The 12283-nt window shown below is 52.1% G+C and overlaps 1 protein-coding gene across 3 annotated transcripts in view; it reads left to right on the top strand.

Moving 5' to 3' along the window:
• PLXNA3 (plexin A3) overlaps window positions 1–12283 on the top strand; it is an 845431-nt gene that overhangs the window by 658906 nt on the left and 174242 nt on the right. For all 3 annotated transcript variants that reach the window (XM_085629709.1, XM_085629711.1, XM_085629710.1), the window contains exon 10: window positions 3923–4123. In XM_085629709.1, coding sequence (XP_085485835.1) covers window positions 3923–4123 — 201 coding nt within the window. The remainder of the gene's footprint in view (window positions 1–3922; window positions 4124–12283) is intronic.

Genomic DNA, 12283 nt, shown 5'->3' with positions numbered 1-12283 from the left:
GCCCCTCTTGGGGAGCGCCATTGGTACTCTTGCATGTAAAGCCTCAAGTTCAGTCTGCACCTAATGCGGTGCCCTGCTGCATACAGAATTCATTGCTTGTTTATGTCGGATAGCTAGCTCTCTGAAGGCACTTGTGTTCTGGTGTGCGGTGCTCTTAAGCAGAGGCCCTCTGGAGCCAGAACATGACCTACCAAGCAGCTATCTGACTGAGCAGCATTTCCACCAGCTGCCGTTCAGCAAGAGACTCGAGCCTTTCTTAGAGGGCAAACTGATAGTTCAGCTTAGCATCAGTAAAGTGGTGCACCACATCAAAATGGAACTAGAGGGCGAGTCCATTGTGTGCTGCTGTCTGATGGTAGGCGTCTTGTTTACTTTCAGTGACGTCACAAACCTACTTCCGGCAGTGCTTAATTTGACCCAGTGGTTTCGGGTGCAGCCCACAGGCACTTATTTGGGATGTCTGGCACTTATTTTTCTCAATAGATTTTAATCCAGAGCAAGAGAGAGACAAAACAAACTGTAAAGGCTGAGGATGAGAAAGATGGAAAAATAGCAAAAAAGAGAAAGCAGGAATGAAAAAGAACCTTGAGGAGTGAAATTAAGAGGCAGGGTGTCTCTGGTGTCTTATTAAAGAGGCATGAGATGGAATAAATGCTAAGCAACTTTGGTATTTGGCACCCAGATCTTTGATGGCACCAGTCACAGGCTTCTGGGTGAAACTCAAGATCCCGACATGTAGTCTTTTACAAATTAAGCAGTGACTCCAGGATTGGCTTTTAATTCCTTTGTGCGATCATATAGTCTGTTCTCGCACGATGCCCCCCCCCCCCCCCGCACTGGCCATGGACGGGAGCAGACAGTTTGAACCCTCCTCCGTTTTTAAACTGAAGCTGTAGGGGCGGTTTTTCCAATAAGGCTCTGGGCTGCCCCCTCAAAATTCATACAAGTTTACCTAAAAATATATTAAATAGATGGATGTATTTAGAGATACGATGTTATCTCTAATGCAATCGATGTATTTGAGACTGGGCTGCCTGTCCCAGGCTGGCTGCCCTGCCTTGCTCTGAAGCAGGGGACGGAAGCCAGGCAATGTAGCTTAACTTTCTGAAGCCCTCCATTGTCACTGTAGTCTCCGGTGGTATGCACTGTAGGCCAGTGATGCTGTCCGCGCCGTGGTTTGGGGCATCAGAGACTGCCTCCCTGTGTGATGCCAGACGACTGTCATTCCCTGGCATAGATCTCACGCTTGGGGGTAGGACTGGGTGCCAGCTTGTGTGATGTGGCTCCTTGTCCTTGGTAATGGTGAGTGTTATAATTCTAATCTTGTGTTATGTATATTGTGCTGAGACCCCTGGTCACCCTAGCCTCCCCCGCTGTGGCATCCCAGGCCCTGGCTTTACATCGCTGGCCACTTTCAAATTGGAGCTGCTGTATTGTTTCCACAGGAAATCGATCCAGAAGATGAGTAGGGGTTTTGCTCCCTTACAAAATTCATCCAAATATCCGAGTCCAGCGCAAAGGGGCAAAGATGTGTTTATAATGAAGACACTGGCCTGCTGTATGGCGTTACTACGGGCCCGATCTTCATGTCCTTGGCATTAATGCCAACGTATGCCTTGATTTGCGAACAATGGATATCCGGTTGTGTTTGTATTTTTTTCGTGCATCTTAATACTCTTGCATAGTGCATATTTCAGCCGTCCCAAGTGTTTGAGGGGCTTTGACTGAGAGCTATGGCACCGAGGCCGAAGGCAAATAAAGTGCCCGTCCGTGTGTTGGGCTCTCTGCCGAGCACACAGAACAATGGTCATGTAGTCCAGGTGCAGTTGACATTCTGTGTAAATGAGTGTGTGAAGGGAGTACACAGATGTCAAAATATTTACAAGGTAAAATACACTAAAGTAATGGAGTGAGTGCAGGGTATGGTTGGGGTGGTGAAGTGAGGAAGATGCGAAGCAGTGCATTCCGAGGTGAGTGAAAAGAGGGGGCTGAAGAAGAAAGATGAGGTTGAAGATGTGCAGATGGACGAGATGTGCAGAGAAAAGGGGCGTACATGTCTAACATAGAGCACACAGAACTGAGGGCCAGTGCTCCTTAAATAGCCCTCAATAATTAATTCACAGTTTCAGATTGAAGCAATCCTAATATTAATTATTTACAACAAATCATTGTTACTCCTTTATCTTAAACAGCTAATAACCATTGACAAAGCCAGCAGTACTGGCAGGTTTTAGGTGTATGCCAGTTGTTGTCTTCTATATATAGATAGATTTATATGGTGCAATAACATCTTAGAGAGAAACCAAAATACTGGTTGGGTGGCACACTGTGGGGATCACAGAAATGTATGTTACATGGTCACTTTTAGAGAGCCCCCCCCACTTTTTTCATGCCACTTAAGGACCTGTCTGCATATATTTCTGTATGACTGGTTGCAGCGAGAAGCTCTGCATGCCTCCCAAAGCCTGGTTAGAGCATTATCTTCCAAAGTCGATGCCGCTTGCAGGGCAAGACATTGGGCAAGCACACACTTTAAAGGACTTGATGTTGTTGCACTGTACAATTGGCACATTGTAGTAAATGTTGAACATATTAATGCAATATGCTATGGGGCAGTTTTTTGTGTGTTTAATATTTCAAGACTATATGTTCCCACTCCTTTATAAACCTTGCTTTCTCTCTAAATTAATTTGCTTTAAAAGGCACCATTTGGCAATCTTCTTTTTCAATATTTTCCCCCAAACCATATGTTTGTCCATTAAGTTTGCTCGCGGCTTGCTACATGTGGCACCCAATTTTCACGCCCTACCATTTTTAAATGTCACCTGCCACCACTGCAAAGCTACTTACATATAGACAACCTTCTCAGTGGCTATCACGTGGACCAGGAGTGTCTGTGTGCTCCAGGCTCACCCCACCTTTCAATCCTCACCTTATGGTTTTCGTATGATGTTTTTATTCCTGTGGTTGGCTTGAGTTTTTCCTCAGTAAGCTTTGTCTCAGAGTCTGCTTCACATGTGACACTCTGCAAGAACTGCAAAGGTTCTCCAAAACCACAGTATCATTAATGCAGTTAAGTATTCTCACGACAGAACTGAGAGTCGAGAAGTTCTGAGTCTTTGTGATGTGGGAATGCCACAGAACAGACTGTTGTCCAAGGGTGCCATCTTTAGAAGGCTATCATCTTGCATCACACACAATGCCATATGGGTAGGGGGGCGGTGGATTCTCAAGGGGCAATCCATGAACTTCAGAACAGTTTCTAACCAACTTGTGCTGCCATTCAAACATTAACATCTGCTGGTCAGCCACCAGGCACACTGCTTCATTCGGAGACGCTGACCATTTGACCCAAGATGCTGCTCGTGTATGTGCCGCCAAGCTTCTGTCCTCTCCTGGCACTCTGTAACCGGACAACGAGACCAGTCTGGATTGAAGTGTGATGAAAAGTAGTCGCTGTGTGGAGTCTTGCACCTCTAGTCCATCGACTCTCCATAACTACAGATATCTCAGGTTCTCCCTTACCATCGGATTGGTGGCTTCAATCTCACAGGAGTGCTCCATGGGCTGGTGCATACAGGGTAGTAGCCGCACTTGGTTTTTCTCCTAACCTACTTGATAAACAGTTTCTTATCCTTCTCTTGGTGACAGTTCTCAATGCTTGATAATATAGAGGTACACAGTAAATACCAATCTTTCCACAAGACTCTGACTGAGGGTCACACATGTGTGCCTCATACCTCATGTGTGAATGGGGCTCTGGCCTCTCTGTTCCCTGCCTGAGTGGACATTTCACTCCATGTGTCCACCAGACCCTGCAAGGCCTTTCCGTCAATTCCAGGCCTGTGATTTGAATGCCTTTTGGGTGGTTTTCGCACAGCTAGAGCATGTGTTAATGTTACAATGTCTTCTCTTCCTTCAGGGGTGCCCAGAAATCATCCCGACTGGTGAGATCCTGATCCCAGAGGGGGTTGTCCAGCCCATCACCCTGCGTGCCAAGAACCTGCCACAGCCTCAGTCTGGTCAGAAGAACTACGAGTGCGTCTTCCGCATCCAGGGCAAGCAGCAGCGCGTGCCCGCTGTCCGCTTCAACAGCAGTAGTGTGCAGTGTCAGAATACGTCGGTAAGTGCCAGCGGCAAGCCATTGGTAGGGGATCAAGCGTATGGAACTGATGGTGCCGGGAGAGAGGTATTGTCCAAAGCTGCCACGGTGCCGGTATGATCATCTCGGAGCTTCACTGGTGAAGAGCCTCTCTCTGTTACATGAATGCGTGCCTTATGCCTGTGCTCTGCCCCCTGCCCCCTGCCCTCCTTATCTGCAGAGGGTCTATCTTGGAGCCCAGAGGGTGAATCTTGTACTCATTGGTGGATGCGTCTTGCCATGTGTGGTCCTACAGGGTCTCTCTCAAACAGTTTGCGGATGTGTCTACTGTGTTTAGCTCCATATGGTCTGTGTGTCATACCCCTAGACAGAAGCTCCCTAACGTGAGTAGCCTCGCTGGGTCTGTCCCAGACCCTTGGATAGATGCCTCTTCCATGTCTGGCTCCACAAGGCCTGTGTGTCATACCTCTGACAGATGCTCACTCAATCCCAAACCCTGAGGCGGATGCCTGTCCCATGCTTGGCCTGAAAGCTCTACCTTCTACTACCAGTTATGTGCTTCCCACCCTTCTTAGCTCCACTTGGTGTACCTCGGACTCCTCAGTGCATGCCTACTACCCTCCTTAGCACCACGAGGTCTGTGGCGGGCTCCTTGGGGGGATGCCTCTTGTCCTTTATAGCTGCACATGGTGTACCCCTGACTCCTCAGTGAATGCTCACCTCCTCCTTAGCACCCCGAGGTCTGTGGTGGGCTCCTCGGGGGGATGCCTCTTGTCCTTTATAGCTGCACATGGTGTACCCCTGACTCCTCAGTGAATGCTCACCTCCTTAGCACCACGAGGTCTGTGGTGGGCTCCTTGGGGGGATGCCTCTTGTCCTTTATAGCTGCACATGGTGTACCCCTGACTCCTCAGTGAATGCTCACCTCCTCCTTAGCACCCCGAGGTCTGTGGTGGGCTCCTCGGGGGGATGCCTCTTGTCCTTTATAGCTGCACATGGTGTACCCCTGACTCCTCAGTGAATGCTCACCTCCTTAGCACCACGAGGTCTGTGGTGGGCTCCTTGGGGGGATGCCTCTTGTCCATTATAGCTGCACATGGTGTACCCCTGACTCCTCAGTGAATGCTCACCTCCTCCTTAGCACCCCGAGGTCTGTGGTGGGCTCCTCGGGGGGATGCCTCTTGTCCTTTATAGCTGCACATGGTGTACCCCTGACTCCTCAGTGAATGCTCACCTCCTCCTTAGCACCCCGAGGTCTGTGGTGGGCTCCTTGGGTGGATGCCTCTTGTCCTTTATAGCTGCACATGGTGTACCCCTGACTCCTCAGTGAATGCTCACCTCCTCCTTAGCACCCCGAGGTCTGTGGTGGGCTCCTCGGGGGGATGCCTCTTGTCCTTTACAGCTGCACATGGTGTACCCCTGACTCCTCAGTGAATGCTCACCTCCTCCTTAGCACCCCGAGGTCTGTGGTGGGCTCCTCGGGGGGATGCCTCTTGTCCTTTATAGCTGCACATGGTGTACCCCTGACTCCTCAGTGAATGCTCACCTCCTTAGCACCACGAGGTCTGTGGTGGGCTCCTTGGGGGGATGCCTCTTGTCCTTTATAGCTGCACATGGTGTACCCCTGACTCCTCAGTGAATGCTCACCTCCTCCTTAGCACCCCGAGGTCTGTGGTGGGCTCCTCGGGGGGATGCCTCTTGTCCTTTATAGCTGCACATGGTGTACCCCTGACTCCTCAGTGAATGCTCACCTCCTTAGCACCACGAGGTCTGTGGTGGGCTCCTTGGGGGGATGCCTCTTGTCCATTATAGCTGCACATGGTGTACCCCTGACTCCTCAGTGAATGCTCACCTCCTCCTTAGCACCCCGAGGTCTGTGGTGGGCTCCTTGGGTGGATGCCTCTTGTCCTTTATAGCTGCACATGGTGTACCCCTGACTCCTCAGTGAATGCTCACCTCCTCCTTAGCACCCCGAGGTCTGTGGTGGGCTCCTCGGGGGGATGCCTCTTGTCCTTTACAGCTGCACATGGTGTACCCCTGACTCCTCAGTGAATGCTCACCTCCTTAGCACCACGAGGTCTGTGGTGGGCTCCTTGGGGGGATGCCTCTTGTCCTTTATAGCTGCACATGGTGTACCCCTGACTCCTCAGTGAATGCTCACCTCCTCCTTAGCACCCCGAGGTCTGTGGTGGGCTCCTCGGGGGGATGCCTCTTGTCCTTTATAGCTGCACATGGTGTACCCCTGACTCCTCAGTGAATGCTCACCTCCTTAGCACCACGAGGTCTGTGGTGGGCTCCTTGGGGGGATGCCTCTTGTCCTTTATAGCTGCACATGGTGTACCCCTGACTCCTCAGTGAATGCTCACCTCCTCCTTAGCACCACGAGGTCTGTGGTGGGCTCCTTGGGGGGATGCCTCTTGTCCTTTATAGCTGCACATGGTGTACCCCTGACTCCTCAGTGAATGCTCACCTCCTCCTTAGCACCACGAGGTCTGTGGTGGGCTCCTTGGGGGGATGCCTCTTGTCCTTTATAGCTGCACATGGTGTACCCCTGACTCCTCAGTGAATGCTCACCTCCTTAGCACCACGAGGTCTGTGGTGGGCTCCTTGGGGGGGATGCCTCTTGTCCTTTATAGCTGCACATGGTGTACCCCTGACTCCTCAGTGAATGCTCACCTCCTCCTTAGCACCACGAGGTCTGTGGTGGGCTCCTTGGGGGGGATGCCTCTTGTCCTTTATAGCTGCACATGGTGTACCCCTGACTCCTCAGTGAATGCTCACCTCCTCCTTAGCACCACGAGGTCTGTGGTAGGCTCCTTGGGTGGATGCCTCTTGTCCTTTATAGCTGCTCGGGGTCTATTCGGGCTCTTCATGGGGAGCATCTGGGATTGTGTTGACCCCATTCGGGCTCCTCCCATGCGCATGGGCGGGCCTGAAGCAGTGATCTATTCAATAGTCACCGGTTATCTACAAGGACCTCCTGAAGAACCAACAGTCCTGGCAGATCATGAAAGCCCGCGCTTTTCACCAGGGCCGAAGCTTTCGTGCATTTGGAATATGGCGGCCGCGGCTCCTGAGGCCACGGGCTCTTTACAGACCTCGTGCCCTTTACAGACCTCGTGCCCTGGCAGAAGCACCCCGAGGTGCACGAGTACCTAGAGCATCGGGGGCTGTGGAGACCAGTCGAGAAGGCCGAATGCTGGCAGGAGCCCCCCGAGGCGCACATGAGTACCTAGAACATCCGGGGCTGTGGAGACCAGTCGAGAAGGCCGAATGCTGGCAGGAGCACCCCGAGGTGCACGAGTACCTAGAGCATCCGGGGCTGTGGAGACCAGTCGAGAAGGCCGAATGCTGGCAGGAGCACCCTGAGGTGCACGAGTACCTAGAGCATCGGGGGCTGTGGAGACCAGTCGAGAAGGCCGAATGCTGGCAGGAGCCCCCCGAGGCGCACATGAGTACCTAGAACATCCGGGGCTGTGGAGACCAGTCGAGAAGGCCGAATGCTGGCAGGAGCCCCCCGCGGTGCACGAGTACCTAGAGCATCCGGGGCTGTGGAGACCAGTCGAGAAGGCCGAATGCTGGCAGGAGCACCCCGAGGTGCCCTGGAGTACCTAGAGCATCCGGGGCTGTGGAGACCAGTCGAGAAGGCCGGATGCTGGCAGGAGCACCCCGAGGTGCACGAGTACCTAGAGCATCCGGGGCTGTGGAGACCAGTCGAGAAGGCCGAATGCTGGCAGGAGCACCCCGAGATGCACAGGAGTACCTAGAGCATCCGGGGCTGTGGAGACCAGTCGAGAAGGCCGGATGCTGGCAGGAGCACCCCGAGGTGCACGAGTACCTAGAGCATCCGGGGCTGTGGAGACCAGTCGAGAAGGCCGAATGCTGGCAGGAGCACTCCGAGGTGCACAGGAGTACCTAGAGCATCCCGGGCTGTGGAGACCAGTCGAGAAGGCCGAATGCTGGCAGGAGCACTCCGAGGTGCACAGGAGTACCTAGAGCATCCCGGGCTGTGGAGACCAGTCGAGAAGGCCGAATGCTGGCAGGAGCCCCCTGAGGTGCACAGGAGTACCTAGAACACCGGGGGCTGTGGAGACCAGTCGACAAGGCCGAATGCTGGCAGGAGCCCCCCGAGGTGCACGAGTACCTAGAGCATCCGGGGCTGTGGAGACCAGTCGAGAAGGCCGAATGCTGGCAGGAGCACCCCGAGGTGCACAGGAGTACCTAGAGCATCCGGGGCTGTGGAGACCAGTCGAGAAGGCCGAATGCTGGCAGGAGCCCCCTGAGGTGCACGTGAGTACCTAGAACATCCGGGGCTGTGGAGACCAGTCCAGAAGGCCGAATGCTGGCAGGAGCCCCCCGAGGCGCACATGAGTACCTAGAACACGGGGCTGTGGAGACCAGTCGAGAAGGCCGAATGCTGGCAGGAGCCCCCCCGAGGTGCACAGGAGTACCTAGAACACCGGGGGCTGTGGAGACCAGTCGACAAGGCCGAATGCTGGCAGGAGCCCCCCGAGGCGCACAGGAGTACCTAGAGCATCGGGGGCTGTGGAGACCAGTCGAGAAGGCCGAATGCTGGCAGGAGCCCCCGAGGTGCACGAGTACCTAGAGCATCGGGGGCTGTGGAGACCAGTCGAGAAGGCCGAATGCTGGCAGGAGCCCCCTGAGGTGCACAGGAGTACCTAGAACACCGGGGGCTGTGGAGACCAGTCGACAAGGCCGAATGCTGGCAGGAGCCCCCCGAGGTGCACGAGTACCTAGAGCATCCGGGTCTGTGGAGACCAGTCGAGAAGGCCGAATGCTGGCAGGAGCCCCCCCGAGGTGCACAGGAGTACCTAGAACACCGGGGCTGTGGAGACCAGTCGAGAAGGCCGAATGCTGGCAGGAGACCCCCCGAGGTGCACAGGAGTACCTAGAACACCGGGGCTGTGGAGACCAGTCGAGAAGGCCGAATCGGATGCAGGAATAGGAGACGGAGTGCAGGTACCTGGGACTTTTTTTTTTTTAATTAGACCCATTTTTGTAAATTTCTGCACGTGAAGAGGAAGTGTTTCCTTCGGAATAGCTCAAGTTTGATCCTCTGCAGAGGGGTGGATTTAACGCTAAATTTTCAAGTTCCAAAGCAGTAAAGAAGTGGCTAGAACAAATCTCTAAAGGAACTTAAACATTGTGCCACGTGCTGCCCCTTGGGACTTGCACAGTGCATGCGAGCGCGTTGTTCTGGTTTTGGACTGGACCGAGTCCAGCTGGAGGCCGTCTCGCCAGGAGTGCCAACTGAACGCCGTCTCGCCAGGAGTGCCGACTGAGCGCCGTCTCGCCAGGAGTGCCGACTGAGCGCCGTCTCGCCAGGCGTGCCGACTGAGCGCCGTCTCGCCAGGCGTGCCGACTGAGCGCCGTCTCGCCAGGCGTGCCGACTGAGCGCCGTCTCGCCAGGCGTGCCGACTGAGCGCCGTCTCGCCAGGCGTGCCGACTGAGCGCCGTCTCGCCAGGCGTGCCGACTGAGCGCCGTCTCCCCCGAGGTACCTCCTTTAGTACATTTTGAGGACTAAAGTTCAGGAGTTTGAAGGTGTGAGCACCTTTTGCACATTTATGATTTATACACGGACCCCGGGTTATCCCTTAAGGCAGGTAAGGGAGTTGAATCTACACCACTGTGAGTGTTATTTTACTATTAAAACAATGGTGGCAGCGTTGGATTGGCAGGGCGGGCAACCGTGCATTGCCTGAGGTAAAGGCCAGCTGGTGGGCCTTTTTTTCAGCCATAGATAAAATCACATATTCCTGGGCCGGCTTGGCCAATGGAGCTTGATCTTAAAGGCCACTGCAACCTTAGAGGGAACATCGCAGCTCGTTAAAATGAAGTACAGATCATGGCTGCCTCGTTGTCTTGTGCAGTCGGACAATGAGCCAAACGGAGCAGGCGCAGCATGTGGTGGGTCTCCTCCTGTCCCAGTCTCTGTGTGACAGTGAGTTAGGCCACTGGGCGTGGCTGGGCTCTTTCTGAGCGTCACATAAAGTACTAATGTTCCATTGGATGGAGTGAAAGCGGGCTGTGCAGGGAGAAAGATGAAGTGTGATGGCCATCTAAAAGGCTCTACTTTTGTTTCCAGCAGCAGCCCTCGGCCGCTTCATTTGAGAGGGAGCTCCGGTTTACAACTGAAGAAAAATAAAAAACAATGCAAGCAAACAAAATGAGCAAAAAGAAAAATCTTCTTGACACAGAAAACATATATATATTTTTAAACAGGACTGTGAAAAACGTTAATTCGGGGCCAAAATGACAGAGAAGGAAGACTAGACATGGCAGGACAGTAACAATGTATTGATCGTGGAGAGCAATGTGGAAGGAGACAACTGGAGAAGTAAGACAGCAGAGTGCAGAAGTATGACAAAAATATGGGAAGAGGAAAAGGAAATCAAGTGGGGAAGAAAAGAAAGGTAGAGGAGAGAAGATAAGAGTGCTAGATAAGCAGACAGAGGGAATGAGGGGGGAGAGATATGGAGAAGTGATGGAAGACAGTGTAGAGATTGGCAGAAATTGTTAAAGATGGAGAGCAGTCTCGAAAACTAAAGTGGAGAAGAGGGATCCAGGAAAATGATAGGGGGTGTGGCGTAATGGCCAGAACTGCTGACTTTCGAACTTGAAAACCAGATTTTAGTCTCCGCATTGGCTCCTAATTCCATGATTTCGGGCATATCACTAAATATCTCAGTGCCTAAAAAAAATGAATGTGTACATGTAAAGCACTTCAATGCCTTTGGGTAGAGTGTGTCCTATAAAAAAAACTACAAGAAAAGTGAATGGTGAAGGAAATGATGGAGAGGGGAGGAAAGCAGACAAGGGTGTCAAACATTTCCTGGTCCATGAGAAAGAAAAAGAAAGGAAGGTTACTACCTCACATGCACTATTCTAATGCTCTCCCTCAGTCTAGGGCTTAGTTTTGAGGTTGTTGGCATTCCAGAAGATAGTGTCAAATGTAGACTATAATCCACCAGTGGAATTTCCTTCAACGGAGGAAACTCCACCTGTGGATTCTCCTTTGGTTTAAACGCTGGCTCCAGGCACATGAGGACTTTGTTACTGTCTGCAGCGAAGCAATAAAGGGGACACATAAGAATATAACATTAAGTATAGTACAAAGAAATTCGAGGGACATGAATGAGGCTGACAAGAGAAAAAGACAGGAGAAAAAGGAAGCGTTTGCAAGACAGGGAAATGAAATAAAACTTCAAGGAGAAATACAAAATGACAGAAGGAATAAAGGCCTGCGAGAGGTACAAATAACTGAAGAAAGAGCTCAGAGGGGAAACAGGAGTGGGGGGGGGGTTGCAGACAGAAAGAAAGGAAAAGAGAGCAGGGAAATGTTAGTGACTGAGTGAAGCACGTAGGTAGAATGAGAGACACCAAGGAGAGGAAAAGAGTGTAAGGGACAAAGCAAGAACTAGAGAGACAGAGGCAAATGGTGATGGGGCGAACGAGAGAGATGCACACAGCAAGTAAGAAAGGGGTATTCAGACAGAGAAGAGAGGCATTTGAAGTGAATTCCTGCAGCTTTTCCATATTCAGATCACGTCTACCCACAATACAAAAGACATCAAGTATGAAGTTGTATGCAATCTGTAGGAAAGTGCTACTTTTTGCATGGTTACCCCCCACTTTTTGCTCGACACTTGATACACTTTGACTTGATGTGCCCTGGGTCCCTGCCAATCAGGTTCCCAAGGCCTGTGTTCTTTCCCAAAGCTGTACCTTTGTACCTACAATTGGCTCCTCTCTGGCCACATGTGATCCCTTATACAAGGTACCATGGGTACCAAGGGCACTGAGCAGGGAAGGCCTCCAAGGGCTGCAGCACCTATTGTGCCACCCTTAGGGGCCTTGCACCGTAATACCCACACACTGAGTGTTTTGGTGCATAGAAAAGTGAAGAGCCAACATGGCAGAAATCCCTGTGCGCCATGCCTGCACACCACTGCCTGTGGCCTGGGTAAGTCACCCCTTAGCAGGGTGTGCTAGACTACAGGTGAGGATACAGTTGCAGGAGCACTGTACCCCTAAGGTGTCCAAGTCCATTCTTAGACATTGTAAGTGCAGTAAAGCCATAAGGAGTATATGTTCTGGGAGATGGTCATTACAAACTCCACAGCTCCATAATGGCTTTACTGAAACCTGGGAAGTTTGAT

Source organism: Triturus cristatus, chromosome 10 (assembly GCF_964204655.1).
Source record: "Triturus cristatus chromosome 10, aTriCri1.1, whole genome shotgun sequence".
In the NCBI taxonomy this organism is placed as follows: Eukaryota; Metazoa; Chordata; class Amphibia; order Caudata; family Salamandridae; genus Triturus; species Triturus cristatus.
The sequence above is the reverse complement of the archived record's forward strand: the minus strand, read 5'-3'. Positions and strand labels throughout refer to the sequence as shown.